We start from the raw sequence: 18,189 nt of genomic DNA on the forward strand, positions 1-18,189 counted from the left end.
TTGTATGGTTTTCTATTAATTAGAGAAAATGGAATGGTAACCTCTCTGCGTTATCGGTATACGCTGGTAGGTCATCTGTGAGAGAAGATAAATGAGGATGAAAGCAGGTCAGTTTTTTTTTATGGGTGAAAATGGAATGGTAACCCCTCCCGCGTTAACGGGATACGCTGACAGAGCACCAGTGAAGGGTGATAAATGAGAATGAGAACAGGCCAGTTAGTCCATCATGATGAATTTATCAGGAATTAACCATGATAGTTTCTAGGGGGAACCGCGAGGAGGTCGACCTGGTTGGGTATATTGCTAGCAATGGGATTCTTAGTCTCCATTACTAACAACCCCTTTCCCTCCAAACAGGTCAGTTAGCCTATCATGTCGAATTATACAAGAATTAACCACGATGGTTTTTAGTGGGAAATGCATGCAAGTATATTGCTAGCACTAGGGTTGTTAGACTTCACTATTTTCCTCCCCTTGTATGGTTAATTTTATTCGTTAAACATAAGCGTTTAATTATAAGTTTTTAATTAAAAATTTTTAGTTCAGAATAGTATTATATATAAAAAAAAATGTTTTATAGTTTATATTGTTTCGGGTTTGTTACGATTCTGAGTTCTCAAAATAAAAGGAGCATAGATACTAAAAAGAAACTTGAAATGGTTGAATTTTACATTGAACGAAATACAATTTCCTATTTTGTGTAATGAAAAATATATTTTCGTTAAGTTTTTTTGTTTCTTTTATGTAGAATACTTGTAATCATATCTTAATAAGTTTATCTGATGATAAACTTTAAGATTGATATCTTCATCGCCATCCGATAGATATACTCGTAACTTTTAAATAAATGCATAGTTGGTTGACCAGCACTACCAGTAGAGCTGTATTTCCGAAGACGACCGACTTCGGCCGGAGATTGTCGAAGTTCCTAAACATGGCGGACGGAACACGCTTGCCGCTTGTCAACAAAGTTATTTGAGCGAGATCGCCCGCTTCGCTGGTCGTACCATAGTTTGACCAAGTTACACTTTACGCCGCGAGTTGAAGGTGCCTAAGTGAGAAATTGTGATAAAAAGTGTATAAACATTTTAGTGTGAATTATTATTTTTATTTCGTGGAGTTATATTTTTTGTTTAGAAAAGTGATGCATAACTGTTTACCTATGAAAGACGGTACTACTTGTATAATATGTGGACATGCATACCGATAAGATTTTTTATGTAGGATATTGTGAGAATGAGATTATGAGGATTAATTTCCTATTATTTATTGTGGATTTATATGGAATGTTGGAACATAAAAAGTTTATATAACTTTTTATATATGTGTTTTGTGGAGATTTTACTTATGTATTAAATTTATTGTTATAATAACATATATATTTTGATGCATTATTCAGATTAATCAACATATAATAATAGTCATTATTTACTTACTTTTTGTGATTTATTAGAATTTACTAAGAAAACATTTTCCGAAATTCCCTCGAGAACGATAAAAAACAAATTCTACTTTATAATATGAAAGTAACATAATTTAAAGTTTTCTACCAGTCAGTAATATTATGGCATTAAATAGCAAGGTATTAACAATGACATCAACGTGTAACATGAACTACTTACTTCTGCACTACTATAAAAATACATCCTAATACAAGTTAACTATTAACGTATCTATAACGGTACACAATTTTTTACTCATTAGCATCATGAGTTAAAGTTGAAACACGAACCCACCAACCCCTAAACTAACAGTGAGTCCCTTGCACGTGCCTACTAACTTCTAGCACAAAAAATACCGAAAATATTTTATCTGCTTTGTTATAAGAAATATAATGGTGCAAAAAAGCAATAAAAAGAAACAAAAACAATGTTAGATCATATAATTTATATATTTATGTTCTTGACTTGCACTTATTTGTTAGTGAACACAGTTGTCTAAAATAATATTAAGACAAAATCTGATGATAGGATCAAAATATAAAGATCTGAAGGAAACTGAATTACGCAATACAGTACGAGTACAGCACCTACATCTCATCGCCGGTTACCTCAATAAATAAAACGGGTTCTGTTTTATATAACTCGGTAAATATGTAAGTCGCTACAAGAGAATGTAAATTACAGAGATCATCCTATCCCTGGAGTATTTAACTGTGTCAGTCATATTTGAGGAACATGTAGAGACACAAAAGCCTCGCGCGAATATTAGAAGGGCATTAGATGGGGCTGACAGCGGGGAAAATGAAATGAGTAGAAACGTGATATGATTTTTAATTCATAATTTGACAACTAGACGTAAATATATTCTTGAATTCACTTAATATTTTTTATACTTTTGCTGTCAGACTAAGTAAATCAATTACATGACATTCATAAAAGATTAGTATGTAGGTAAATAGGTACGAATAATTTTTACATAATTAGGTATGCTTTTACTGATATAAAACAAGATACACGAACTTCTAATGTAAATATAAGTAGGTACCTATTCTTTCGTTGTTGGTATAAATCCGAATTGCTCCTAGGCTTGGGCGTTAATCTTCTTATGGAGTTCGCAGGTTCTCTTTGAAAGATCCTTGAGAGTTTAGATAAAACTGTTTTAGTTACCGTGTTGCCTTTTCAACTCTTGATTAGACATATTCAAGAATAACCATACCTAAAATTTATCTCTGATACCGTTGCTTCAGTTACTTTCAAATCTGCAACTGAGTGATATCAATAGATTACAGGTAAATACTTAAGTTTTAGATAAGACAACAAATTCAATATTAAAATTTTTGTTTGGATAGTTTAGCTGGCAGTAGATAGTAATACCTAATACTTTATTTTACTTTACGTCTTCTATCTCTCTATAAAATCCTTCAATATGTAATACAATCATGTTTAATAATTTTGACTGCAGCAGGTCGATCATTCACATTGAATTATAATGTGGGATGTCGTATGACTAAATAAAAAAAGAGCTGTAGGTGTCGTGTAATCCTGTTTATCTATGCACCCACGCCGAATTATTTAGTGAACTTTCTAAACAAGGGTTCGGCGGTATCCAACTGTTATTTAAAAAAGTAAACTTATGTTCACATGAGTCACCATTCGAGTCCCATCGTTGCCGTTGGTCTGGGTCACATTCCAGGCTTGCTGTCGCCGGCGCGCACCATCAAACCGGACCTATGCCAGTCCACTCTACTCGAGATCTTTTTTTTTCAACTTTACGTAATTCTTCGATACATTCAACCGATCAGTCAATACAATTCCAATACGTACTAACTTAGTTTTGATATTTCTCAATCTCGGTCGAAATATTATTTATTTTTCAATGCCTCCCGTAACTTGGATTTTAAATAAATAAACTTTTTCACGGTCGAGTCCCAAAGCGAAGGGGACGTTGGTTTTTGTCGACCATCTGTCGGCAGGTGCCTCTTTACATACTAAGCAGGTGATTTAAATTCACCTTTCTTTTTCGTTCTTTATTTTCTTTCATCGCCATTTAGTGAATGTTCGTATACTTATTTGTTTCCTGTTCATCATATTTTACTACAACTTGATTGAGCATAATGTTTACCAGAAGTCTTTTTTATAGTTATGTAAAATTGGAATCAAATGTTTATTTCTTTATTACTATTTTTGTTCCGTAAAGGTGCACATATAAACTTATAATGAATAACATGTAGTTAATTTGGTTCATATAAAGTCAAGTTTGATATTTTTTAGATACGAGTATGATTAACGACTATCAATAAAACAGTATAGTTTGTGAAAGGTATTATTATACTTACTCGATGCAGCGTTAGATCTTGCACACTCATCACATCAACATTTATGATTCATCATTGATCACTCTTTTTCTTTCCTTTAGGTATTAAATTTTTAAGAAAGTATAATTGAAATGATTTAGGTAGTTATTTATTAAAAATAATGTTTCTTTTGTTAATAATCTGACAAGTATATTGAATCGTTAATAAATAGATTTTAAGTAAAAAGGTACTTTATATACTCGAGGTTTATTTGTACTCATATTCCACGTTTATTCAAATCACAGTTGTTGACGAACGAAATAATGTGATGACTTTTAAGGCAGCACGCTATGAGATGTACATACATACGATGTAAGCTTTCCTATATGGGCAAAGATTTAGTTGCGTTCATTGCGCATTCAGATGTTTATTGTGTGATTCTTAATTTCACAGATGACAATTCTTTGTTAGTCATCAAAGTATGGACTAACGTATTGTTTACTAGCTGTATATCGCGATTTTACCCACGTGAATGAGTACATAAGGTATCCTGTGTGCTAATATAGGATATAATCTACCTATGTACCAAATTTTATTTAATTCATTATTTTTTGCGTGAAAGAGTAATAAACATCCATCCATCCGCTTCAAACTTCCGCATTTATTATATTAATAGTATTTCAACAATAAAGCAAAAATGTTCGGGATTTTGTATTTATGATTTTGGTCAGAAAGTTTAAAATATCTAGATTATCTTTAACACATGCGACTACTACTACATTTTAGTTGTTAACAGTAGTAATACATGAGAGGTTCTATAATATTCATGACATGATTCATGTCTATAAATCATGTACAACTCGCAATAAAAATACTGTGGAATAGTGTTTCTTGGTTTGAAGAACAGAATAATATATTGATTATTTGAATCTTTATTATAAAAACATACTAAAGTAATTTTTTTTTGTTAAATGTATTGTCACTTATGATCAAGTTTTTAGAGAATGTCTAGACTTCGGGAAATAAAAATCTATAAATTTTAAAATTGTTACTTTTACCTTAATGGAAAAGTACACGAACTATTATCACCTGAATAAAGCAACCTTATGTCATTAACAACAGGGTAAATGCAACATCAACGAGTTCGTTACCGTACAAAGATATTCTGTTGGGAAATCCTGTGTGCATCAGTGCATTTAATGTGTAAAGTATAGCCTATTGTCTATATTTTACGGTTCATTAGATGTAATTACTTTGGACGTAGTGGATATATATCTATATCTAAAACAACTGTGTTATTGATTTGCATATGTTATCCGTAACATACGTATATACATCACCTTACACAGTGCAGAGAGTTGTATCTAAGGCAGATGTTTTGATTTATTGGTATTATTATGTATCTTACGTGTAATTTAATATATTTTGTTATCAAAGAACAATTATGTCGACATAGAGGGGCCTATAAAAATTATTAAGTAACTCGATTAATGGCTAATTGTATCTAAGGTAAAATATTGTAAAAGTATGCTTTCAAAACCAATGCCGAAAGAACATTAATGTCGAGAAATAAGAAGGACAAAAGCTATAGTAATAATAAATGTCACATAAATAATCTAGAAATTAAGATATTTCATTTGTATTATGAGCAACCAGACATTGAATTTATAAAGAAATAACCCAGAACAATCATGAAAAGGGTAACTGCCAATATGAAAAAATGTGAACACTTTTAAAATATGTGTGCATAGATTTACAATAGTGTAGTTGCATAATAAAATGAATGTACATATTTGTATATACGTTGCGTTATTTATTGCTATTATCAAACATGATTTAAAATAAGAATTAAATATGTTTGTCACATACAAAAGTACATAATTGACCGATAATACGTATCCCTAACATTGGAACACTCAGGAAATGGGGTTATCTCAATGACAGCTAAATTGCCACGTTTCCGGCCACTACGTTTACCACTTACATTGAATACCAGTAATATTAACGATTGATTTACTTTATATTAATATCTTGCCGAGCTAAAGCTACTAATTATCCAACGAATATAATGCTGCATATTTAAGTAGAATGATCAAATGACTCATTCATATTGGTCATACCAAATCAACTTCAAATTGGCATATGTTGAATCACCAAGTTCGCGACTTAAAAGTTGCAAACAATTCCTGGTAAACCATTATCATTTCACTGAAGTGAATAGCTTTGTAGTTATTTAATAAAATAACATATATGGGTTATTTAGAACGTCGTGTCAAGTTTCAAAGTATTTTTTTTAATTAGAACATGACCCAAAAGTACTTAAATATCTATTAATAATGACACGAGAACATCATTAAATAATTGTTTACTTTGTCATTTAGATAACTAACACTATGTATTAATAAAACTTACATAAATATATAAGTGATTATTTGAGTGTGATTATTAAATGATATCCGATTTAAGTGTTCCGATAAGAGAAATCTCTTAATTTTAATAAAAGAAAAAAATACGATATCATAACGTTATAAATTCATTCACCATTATTATTATGTCAGTCTCTATTGAGGGGCTTTGCCAGCAGTTGCCACGATTGGGAGGCAGATTATCAACCTTTAGGCCTTGGTGGTTGCTTTAAGAGGGACGCTGCTGCCTATCCCTCGACCATTAATTTCCCTTAATCACTTCTTACTGGTAGGTGTCTCACTAATATACATTTGAGTATACTTTTCATAAATTAAGTAGAGTACGCAACTTCACATCTATTTTATTTAAACAAATCATAATGAACATGTTGTTTGGATATCTTTGGAGAATTTTTAAATAATAATAAGTGGAATTCTTAATTATGTAAATTAATAGCTATGTTATCGTCATCGTATGGTCATGACCTTGTGGTGGTGAATGTGATGCTGATCTAAGATCGATCCTAGTAGTATTCAGCCACAACACAACATAAGCTTAATGCTATTTACATTTCATTGCAATAATATAGAGCAATATTTTAGTATAACATATTGCTTTATCCAATTCCTATAAATATATCATATTTTCCATTCATGTAAATTTTATTTTCTCAGTTAGTGTAAAAACAGTTTATATCTTTAATTTGATATAAAGTGTTTACGTCATATTGTACAATTAACATAGAATTATTAATATAGAAGTTTTTAGAATTTATATTAATTTTAGTTTAATAGTAGTCAAACTTCTATAAATCCTTTAGTGATGTAACTTAAGTTTAATAGTAATAGAAATCATTTCTGTTTATTTAATTTTTTACCACATTTCACCTAAATGAAAATTCAACTCGGTTTAACTTTGTAAACCGTCAAACATTGTAATAATTATAATGCAAGCAACCTACAGCATGTGAAATCTTTTGTACGCTATTCAAATGTTTACCGCTAAGTAACTCTTTGTCATACCCAGTGCTAGAGTAGCGTAGAAAATTGCTATTACACAACCCATCTTGCCCTCAGACGTTGCTCCGGCTAGCGCTTTGTTTGTCTACACTATACCAAAACTTGTTATCGTTCACTCTTGAACTTTTAGCTGTAGCCACAGCTATATAACCTCTTATTTTCTTTTTATTGCGGTTCACAGCGATACATGTGGCAAATATTATTGTTGGTGATTCCTAAAATAGCCATGCTCTTCGTGTGAATCGTATGGTAGTCACGGTCTTGCCCTCATTTCAGTCTCTTGTTTGCCGTCGCGCTTCTGTAAGTAAGAGCTTTTATCTTGACCCTCTTTGCCCTATATCCCTGGGGCGTGATGATATATTCCTTAATATTTGGGTTTCTTTATCAGCCAACATTCCTAAGAAGCCAGATAACACTATCACGTTTGCGCTGCAGCCCAAATGAGGAAGATTTTATTTATGTTAAAGCTTGGTTTGTTATTATCTATGATTACAATAAACTTTTATGATTACCTAAAAACTTGTGCGATATAAATGGTAATAAATTGTTAAATCTTTTATTCATTAAATCTATTTTCGGTTTATTTTCTTAGAATATATCTGTAAAATTTACGTATCGTAACTGATATTAGAAATTGATCGACAATATTATTTTACTTTTTTGGCTAATAATAAATAATATACGGGTACTCTAAATCATTGCGCAAAAAGTCAATCTTGGAGCGAATGTAAAGTTTTTAATATAAATACGAATAGCTGCATTTAAATGAGGTAATAATATAGCTGATCAAAAACCACAAACACGTGTACGTCGTGTGTCGAAATGAACCGCCATTCTCGAAACAATCATTGGTTTAACGGTATCTATAGTCGTTTATACTTTATACGATAGGTATAGTTTGTTCTCAAACTGGCACATTTAAATTACGTGATGTGCATTGCAATGTTTATCTTTGTAAAGGCAAATTTATAGCAAGAAATGAGAATTTTCTTTATTTAATTGTAAATTTTTTTACGATACGTTATTTGATATTATTTTTATTTGAAATAGTTTTTAATCGTCTGTTTTTATATGAGAGGGTTTACTTTCAGATAAATTACAGTACTATTATGTTAAAATAAAAGTTAGTTTTTGCCAATAATAATAATTATTATTCAAAGCTTTCTTTAGAAATGTTCAAAACAGAAAGATAATATTTCTTTGACTGATTGTAGTATTAGCGTTTAAATTTTCATGCAAACTGCATAAAAATAATATTCAATCTTATCATTAAGGTACAATATTACGTATTTTACATATTTTACAAAATATTTATTTAAAATGAAAGAAAACAGTTATTCTATAATGTATCAATACAAGATTTGGTACACATACTCATACATGGCTGTGTACCAAATTTCATTTAAATCCATTTAGTTACGCGTGATAATGTTCTAACATCTTCATATTCACATTTATTATATTAGTGAGATGGTAAATGTACTGCTTAATTACATACATCCTTCTCTTGATCTTAAGTTTATGTTATTGGTCAGACTAACGCCATCGTAATCAGACTTCCGCTAACAAGTCAATCTAAATCTAACGGTACTCGGGTTCCAGATATTGAGATATTCATTTACGTTATAAAGATTTTTACATGGATAATATTTTTTACAATTATTTTAATTGGTAAAATGAAAGCTGATTTTTTATAGAGACTACAGATTGCTTAACTTTCTCCTCAGAAACTTTATCAAAACACTGTTAAAGTAAACCTTTATGATTTCTCTGGCTAATAGCAATCTAATGAAGTATGCCGTTCTATAAATTTCTTCTTATAAGAGGAGAGACTAGGCCATTGTAAAGTAATTGCCTCATAGCGGTCCTATGTAAATGTTTGGGTTCGACATATTGACAACTTTGATCCCTTTATAGTGATCACTTGATTAATGATGGCTTTGCAAACTTTTCGTAATTAATTTTGATAGTTTTTGGTAATAATTTTTGCTTTATTATATTATACTTTCACGTTAAAAAGAGTTTTTTAAAAAAGATACGTAATAATAATAATTGGTAATGCGCAATTCTATAGGTATTTTAATTTTAATATTGGTATCATACGTAGGTATGTATACGTATGTACCTACATATATATTTGATGAAGATTAATATTATAATGATATTAATAATAAAATAATTTACAATTCATTTTTATATCGAGGTTTTAAATATTTGATATGTTAATGTATCTGCCCTTTATACATATTCAATGTACCATGCTTCAATTTGTAAAATAAAAGTAAAAAGTTGACATAAGTTTTGTTATAATACCACTCATTGATTTTGTAATGGAAGGGATTTTCCAAATTCATGTAAATAATGGACGCCGCCTTATAATAATTAACAATATTTATACTCCTAAAAAATATCGCGAAGCTTCCGTCTTGATAATGAGTATTCGGTGGAATGTTTTTCATGTGAATAAAAACAGCAGAATGGTGTAAATGGTTTGCATGAGTAAAACTCGTTAATCTAGGCATCCGGGCTGTTGAATACTACTGTATAACAGAGAATTATACTAACAATCCTAAAATTATCTTCAATTATCTTTCGACACAGTCAGGCGGTGAGTTGGTCATTCAGTATGATAATACAGATTAGTTCCAATAAAATAACAAATATTCGTCTAGATTATTTAATTGATATGGTGCATGTATTTTTGTGTACTTTTATTTTGTATATATATATGAGCGTGAGCTCTTGTGCATGAGAGCGTGCGTACGTGCATGTGTGTGTATGTGTACCTGCGTGTGTGCGCGTAAGCGCATGTGCGTGCCTGCGCGTGCGCGTGTGCATGTGTGCGTCTGCACGTGTGCGTGTGCATATGCTGTAACAATTTATTTTTTACCCCTCAGTTATGTACTTCGATTTCAACAAAATTTTGATTTGTAGTTTAAATTAGATGTTAAAAAAATTAAGACTTGCATTTGTGTAGTACTTATAAATGAGTCTGACAGATTTTTTTTTAATAGCTCTTTTAATATTACCACAACAAGTAAAAAAGGAATAATCTGAGACGCTTGCTTTTCATACAGATTGAGGCATTTATTTAAATGTCTGTAATTTAAAATCTTTATGCTCTGTAATATTATAGCAATATAAACTATTATAGTAAGTACATTGTTAGGCTGCATAACAGTAACTTTGTTATAAGATATTTTGTTGCATTCCAGTCTCATGCGGTAGGAAATTACTTACAAGAGCCTACCCGTATGATACTTTCGCAACTATGTTTTAGTTTCAAACCACGTCTGGCGTCAGCTTGCCTCTAATCTTTGTCAGATATGTCTCAGAAGATAAACGTGAATATAATAGTTAATTTCTCTGAACCGCTAACTTTCAGTTTTATGGAAATGATTTTGATTACGAGATTAAATTTGTAGTTTGTATTCATGATAAGTCTTCTCATTGTTTTGTGTTTGTATTTATTTATTTATTTGTTTAAATTTGTAAGCACAGTTCAGTGCCTACAAGTCAGAGATCTTCAATTAGCCTATATTTTTGTATGTTAAACTATAACTTCATCAATGTTGAACCGATATCGATAGTTTTATTGTAACTGATAAGATTTACTCTCGTGCTGATTCCATATGTAGAAACTTTTTTAATGGAAATAAATTTCAAAATATTTTATTTAACATGTACACAATTTTTCTATCTCTAGATTATTAGAAGGTTATATTAGCAAGAGGATGTACAAGTATATGTTTGACTATCTCGTACTATTTTTTAAATAATTGCTGCCGCAGGTAGATTACAGAACGAACAGAGAAAGTTGCCTATAAGTGTATCAGCAAATATCTAAACAACATAATATATTAAAAGATCAAATGTACTGATAAAATAAACCAGTCGTTTTTATGATCTTGTAAATTGCGTTTGTAATTCCTGCTAGCATTTTCCATAACATATTACCGGCGGGCTGGTATATATTCCAACATATAATACCTTCATAAACATTTGCTTTATAAACATTGCCAAGAATAAGAATGGAAAGAATAACGTATCTAATTTATTATTCCATTCTACAGCTGACGAGCAAATTACGTAGATAATTCCTTGCTGGATAATTTGTAAGGACTCCGTGAGAAAAATAAGCCTAGCCTGTTCAGCCGTTTACCGACTTATTTTTTACGTTCATACTTTACTTGAAGTTTACTAATTATAATATTTATGGGCGAAGATATGACATGATTGCTTGTTTATACATTAAATTTACAATACATATCTGCTTTAGTTTAAAAATTATGCAAATTTGTTACTCTTTACTAATAATACTTTTGGCTTTGTTTTACTGCATCGTCAGGAATATTAATATTATCGACAGTATAGTTAAAAGAATAAACAATATAGTTTTCTTATTATATACAAAACATTTCTTAGATAAAGTTTAAAGACCCATAGACTTGGTTACTGCAATGTCGCGTCTACAGTGCGGTGGCTGCCTTGAATCATGATTGTGTGCGCGTTAGTCACGCTACTGGCAGCTTGCAACTCAGGGCTGTTACTATTTATCTCGGTACATTTCGAAATACTATTATTTCGTATTTTATTGTACCTGTTCATTCTACGTCATATCATATTGAAGTTAATCATATAACATCTATAAATATTATTTGCTAAAATCCAATAATAGTAACATAAGATAAATTAATCACTGCGTAATATTATGTTAAACAAAAATTACCTAAACATATAATAACATCTTGAAACATAATATTGTCTGATTGAAAAATTTAACTCGGAATCTTTTTTATAAAAAAAAAAAAAACACTACTAGGTTAGGTACATTCTTTTGCGTAAATACGCATCACAGTATACACTCTTGTACTGTGAAGTTATTGTCATTGTTGTATATCCATTCCTTAAAATCCTCAAATGTAAAGAATTAATCAATGTACACTCGAGAAGCAGCTTGTTTTGTGAACATATTTTAGGTTTCGAATCTTATTTCGACTGTGTCTGAAATCATGGTTATTTTGTCTTTAATTATCGTCAGTGCAGCTACGCGCTGAGATAATCACATTCGTTCCAGTGTTGATTTCATCGTACACCCGATTGCAAGTTAAGATCACATTCGCTTCTGTGCCTCTGTTTCACGACTTGACATCCGGTATTTTATATTTCTTTGAACGTGGTACAATGAACTTGTTTCGTTTATATTGAGTTGTTTCTTCTTTAGTTGTTTCCTTTACAGGTGTCTCCCTCGAAACTATATTGTTATATACTTCATTATTTTTTTCAACAAGTGTGCTATTATTTTTCACTTAACCTATATAGAAATATGAAAGCAGAGCCATACAAAGTTACGTGCGACACGTGCTGTTTACTTATCTTTTATAGCAATAGAGACTATTTACGTTCTGGATTTATCTCGACCTTGTACCTTTTTTAGTTTTGTAATAACGAAATATACAAAACACACGCTTTCGTTAATTAAATTAACTGATTCGCTCGTCGCGAGCTAATTGCAAACGCTTGCTTATACTGGCATGGGAAGTTTCTAAATAATAGTATATTTGCCTGATATATATTATTGCCAAACAGAAACATGGGGCAATATATTGATTTTTTAAACATCTGTTATGTTGTTTAATAACCCAATTAACATTATTGATACTCATTATAATATGAACGTGATAAAGCATTTAGAATCTGTTGTTCATTCATTAGTATTCATACGGATAATCTGAAGCATTCATATGGCCTGTTTTCATTAACTTATTTATTTGTGCTACACGATTGGTCACTACAATCTTATCATTAGGAGATAAACAATGTTGTTTCGATCAATATTCCCTGATAACAAATTAGAAGTTGAAGGCGTTATTCATAAACGAAATTAGTGCAACCGTATGTGTGTGTAGTTCGTGACTGAACGGTCGTAATAATTTGACGTCCGGCTTGTTGAAGACTTGACCTTCAAATAGTTTTATTAGCGAACTAAGTCTTATTATAACTAAAAACTTGCTGTAATACATTCAGTATTAGGTATTAATTTCCGGAATATTTGTTTATTAAGGGTTGGCTAATGAACTACATAACACGGTCCAGGTACCATCATATAAAAAATAACTACTTAAAAGATCTTATTACCATATTGCATTAAAGTTAAAATATTATCAATGATGATAAATGACATAACACTATCATATAACCTATAGCTAATCACTTTTATTATTCCTCATTTAAACTTTCTTATTGATTCATAAACATTATGGGCCTGTTATATTTTACACATAAGATTATTTAAAAAGTAATTGAAAATGATTTTAAATCAAATATTCAATTTATATCATGTTAATATGATATTCACGTAAAAGCTCAATTTATTTAAGTTTTAAGTTAGCAGTTTATTATTAATTAATTAAACAATAAGACTAGATTATTAATGATACCACTTAGCTGTCGATTATAATCGTAAATAAGTAGTTTAGATTCAGTGAGTTCATGATCACCCAACGCAATAATATGTTAACTATCACAAATATAACTAAAATGCACAAGTATATAGTACATATATAAAACAAAGCATTTAATAAAACAACGTTCCGCATTTAATAAAACAACGTTCCATATAAAATAATATCTAAGTGGGTAATTAGAATGCATCACTTTTTTTTATTTTCTAATATTCTTTTAATACCTTAATATTATTTTAACAGATAGATAAGTAAAAAACAATTAAGATTATTTGTGATAAAAGAGAGTGAAATGAAATCTCGGAGGATCTTGGCAGGAAATAGGTTAAAGTGAAGCGAATGGCAGCGGCGATGCGGCGGTTTTACTACGAGGAGGCCAAGAGGCCCTAACGTGGCGTGCATCCGCCATCGCGATCACTATGTCGAGTGCATTGTCGCATAGTGCCTCGCCCACCGGCGACGATCAGAATAGACGCCGTTCCGTTTTTTATGTGCCATTATTTGAAAGTTTCGAAAATTATTTACCCTTGACCCCGGAAGAAAAAGAAGCGCTAATAAATGGACAAAACCTCGATTGTACATCTACAAGACCTAAAAGAAGAAATGTTTCAGATAGTGTAAGGTTGCAAATTCCTTCGCGGGTCGATTCATCTTTTACGGAGAGCGAGAGTGATATAAGCGTTTTCAGTCCAGAACGTCGATTTCGACGACCTTTATCGTCGACTGTGAGCTCTAGTGAGGCATTAACTAGAGTGGGTCATCGTGAATTAACTAGCCCCAGACTCGTGGCTGAAAGTGGTCTCATAAGACCAAAACCAAGATTACGAAGTACAACGTCATGTGAACATCGATACGATAGAATATATTCTCCAATGGGTGGATCGATCTCATCTAATAAACTTAATAATTCATCATCTCATATCGGGAATAATATAGAAAAGATAACATCTAAGAATCCCTTGCAAAATTCTAATTTATCTTTAATAGCGGACTCTCCTAAACTTTTAACTCCGAATAAAGAAAAATCTAAAACACTTCCACAAAATGTTAGCTTGTCTTCTCCTATTAGAGGTAGTAGCAGTTCTACATCTATATTTAGAACTCCTAGAATTACTGTTACACCAGATAGTCCAAATAAAAGTCCCGGCAAGATGTCGGGTTTAAATTTTATTCGACGGTCTAGAAGTACAAAACTATCTAGAAGCAACTCGCTTCTTCGTAGTATAACAACGAGACATATTGAAGAAGGATTAGAAGAACATATTGCAGTAGTCACAGATCTGACCGATGACTACGACAAGTTCGTAGATGACAATGGCGGTGAGACGGAAGTGATTGGTGCTCTTATTAGGAAACATGAAGCTCAGGTGGCGAATAGTCCTCTAAGTATCCGACGTGGATACTTAGATGTAGACGACGACGTTGCAGTGCATTCAGGTGAGTAATATTATCTTCCACGAAGTCATGTATTTTGAAACGGGAAACCGGCGCTTATTACGTAAAAATAATGTTATGATATGTAATATTTGACATTTATCATTTAATTAATACATAATACTACTAGAACGAGACTTTTTAGATGAATTTAATTAAAGGTATGCATTGTAGTTTAATAATTTATAACACAAAATCAAAAAGCACAATGTACTTGTAATAAGATATAAAGAATATTTCACTGATGCATTAAATTATTTACTCATGATGTATTGTATATGCATATCGATGAAAGATATTAAATCACCAAATGTTGATCAGTTGCATATTTACGTGAATGACTCGATGGTTTCCTATGAGTTTGCGTTCAACTATTCATATTGCTATACAATGTGTTCTAATTACATGAATAAGGTCCAAAGTGACAACGCATCTGTTTATAATAGGAATGTCATATCCTTTATCTATCCATTATCACAGAATAATTAATAGTAGGAACTAAGATTTTGTGCTATTATTACGAAAAGTAGAAGTCATCTTCCACTTTGTTAGCGTATATTAGTAATACTAGTAATGACAATAAGAAACGGCTACGCGAAACTTTTGCAGTGCGTTTATCATAGAGTAGCAAAGATTTATCGTTGCTGTAATAACGGTCCTAAAGCAACAATGTAAGTTTAGCATTGTTAGTGGCACGTGCTCGTAGATAGTCTATTGATAGGACAAATGAGTATATGCCAGAACGGACAATACCTGGTCTCAAGTCTATTTCAGGTAATTGTTTTGCTCCCTATTGACCTATTCGCATTGTATTATTTACTCAAAGTTAAACAAAGATCATAAATTAAATTTTTATACGTATGTTTACCTCCGAATATTTTAGTTACTACTATTGAATATTAGTTTCATTTGTATACCACCTTTTATAATTATCATATTCTGTTTTTGTTTGTATTGGCAACCTTCAAATTCTCTCTAATAACAAGTATAGGCCGAATGAATAGCTGTTTACCTTCACTAAGAGACTGTCGTATTCCTAGTAGGTCGTTTTATTACGTATTCAAAATGCGTCTTCAATACAACACCACTTTCGCTCTATAGAGACGTTTGGCTACGTGAAATACTTTTTAAAAAATGGTAATATTTTCTAGGTAAAACTAAATTCACGGATATTTAAGATGGATGAAATGTTAAATTCTAGTCATTTACCATCAGGCGAGCCGCATGCTCTTTTACGCCCCGTAAGTATTATAAACAAAAACATCCTATAAGTTTATAAGATTCGGTAAATTTTTATTATTTATTTGAATTATGAATTGTCAATTCATCTAAGGCCCTAGTGGACTTCAGTTTGAAATAATATTATAACCAACACAATTTAGAACCATCCTGTTAAACTGTTAGTTAACTCGGCCAGTTAACTATAAAATTAAATATCAAAGGTCAGAGAAAGCAACTTTTTTGTAGAGATAACAAGGTTATTGTGATTTGAAATGTTTTGTATAATATATGTATAAATAATATTCACAAAAAAATCTTTTAAATATAAAAAACAATAATATCTACAAAGTTATTATTTTTCTGAAAATTGCATTATTTCTGTCTTTTACTTATAAGGAGAGAGACCCATATCTAACAGCAGGACAGATGGGTTGTGATGATAAATGATACAATACACGCTTCGAAACCAAGTACATTACAAAGATAACAATGTAGGCGCGGCTTGTGTTTAAGAAGTCCGTGATATTTTACATACAAACATGTTATGTATTATTACAATAGTGTTTGTTTATCACGGTTAAGTACTTCCTGGTAGACGCTTATCAAATGAACACAGCGATTGCGATTTTTATTATTAAATTAAATCCATTAAAAGGACAAAGGGATTCACATAAATTTAGTAATTTAATGTAATTTTCACCAATTGCGCCTATCCGATTTGGAATTACAATTGTAACCAATTTTATTTTTATTTTACTTTAGTTCTCTTAGACTTTAGTTCTATAGACTTTCAGAGTAAATCTTGAACACTTGTCATTTTCATAGAATTAAATAAAGTCCTCGATTATTGCTATATAAATAGTCAATCACTGTCAGTTTTATGGTTGCTTGTTATGTCGAAGGTCTAAGGTTAAAGTTGTGCTAGAGCCAGTGAGACTTTCTAAAATGTACCAAACTATACATATTTTTACCAACGAATATTAAATGCAGTCTTTCAGTGTTATTATTATGTCATCATCATAATGTTCATTTGATCACAAAAATGTCAATCAAACATATAAGTAAATACTATCACTATTCGACTACGAAAACAGAATTATGATATCGAATATAGTAGGTATAAATGAAATTTTTCGTGGTTAGTTCTATTAACGCAAAGCCTAAATAGCCGGGATTAGAGATTTAGGTGATGAAGATTCCTTATATGACATAGGCATTCACTTGGAAAAAAAATCCTGAAATTCTCACAGAAATAAGAGATTATGAGTTTCTTGTGTACGGGAGCGCTATAAACAGCTAGTTTATTATTTTTAAATAATTTTAGGCCAGTTAGCCCATCGTGACGAATTCAACAAGAATTGTTCACGATGGTTTCCAGGGGGAACCACATGGAGGTCGACCTGATAGGACATATTACTAGCAATGGGGCTGTCAAACTCCATTGCTAACAATCCCTTTCCCCGCAGTTTAAGAAATTGTGCCAACTTATAGAATATTAATGATTGCTATTTGTCCAGTTACGAGATGTTGGTGAATATTATTGTCAAACTGAAGTACGGCAAGGGTCAATATCGCGTACTAAATTGAAACGTGTTTGTATCTGCCTTTAATGTTCGTACCTACCTTGTTTATTCTGAAAACTATTTTCCTGTAGGCGATAATAATGGTTAGTAATGTACATAGGAACAGTAGACACTCCTAACTCATGTTTTTGCCATACTTGCAATAATGGTAATGGGCTAGAACTTCGAAGGAACACATGTTGCGTTCACACGTAGCTATAGTTCGTTGACATCGATTATTCTACCCCTTAACACGTCACGGTTATTGTATTTTGCAAGTAGATGTGAACGAATATTATTTTTATTTAAATCAATTGCTTACTTTACGACTTTACTTACGTTTACAT

The 18,189-nt window shown here is 31.2% G+C and overlaps 1 protein-coding gene across 15 annotated transcripts in view; it reads left to right on the forward strand.

Annotated features, from left to right (window-relative positions):
* The window catches only part of LOC113522925 (ras GTPase-activating protein nGAP), a 96,921-nt gene that overhangs the window by 56,502 nt on the left and 22,230 nt on the right, over positions 1-18,189 (forward strand). The window contains exons 1-2 of one of the 15 annotated variants that reach the window (XM_052897441.1): positions 903-1,047; positions 13,869-15,062. The exons of 8 other annotated variants lie outside the window; for them this stretch is intronic. In XM_052897441.1, the coding sequence (XP_052753401.1) occupies positions 14,045-15,062 (1,018 nt within the window). In that variant the 5' untranslated portion in view covers positions 903-1,047; positions 13,869-14,044. Of the gene's footprint in view, positions 1-902; positions 1,231-13,868; positions 15,063-18,189 lie in introns of those variants that run through there. 6 more of the 15 variants (XM_052897442.1, XM_052897438.1, XM_052897437.1 and 3 more) reach the window with 6 other exon arrangements.

This window comes from Galleria mellonella, unplaced genomic scaffold, assembly GCF_026898425.1.
Source record: "Galleria mellonella isolate WM207_F2 unplaced genomic scaffold, CSIRO_AGI_GalMel_v1 utg36, whole genome shotgun sequence".
NCBI classification, from domain to species: domain Eukaryota; kingdom Metazoa; phylum Arthropoda; class Insecta; order Lepidoptera; family Pyralidae; genus Galleria; species Galleria mellonella.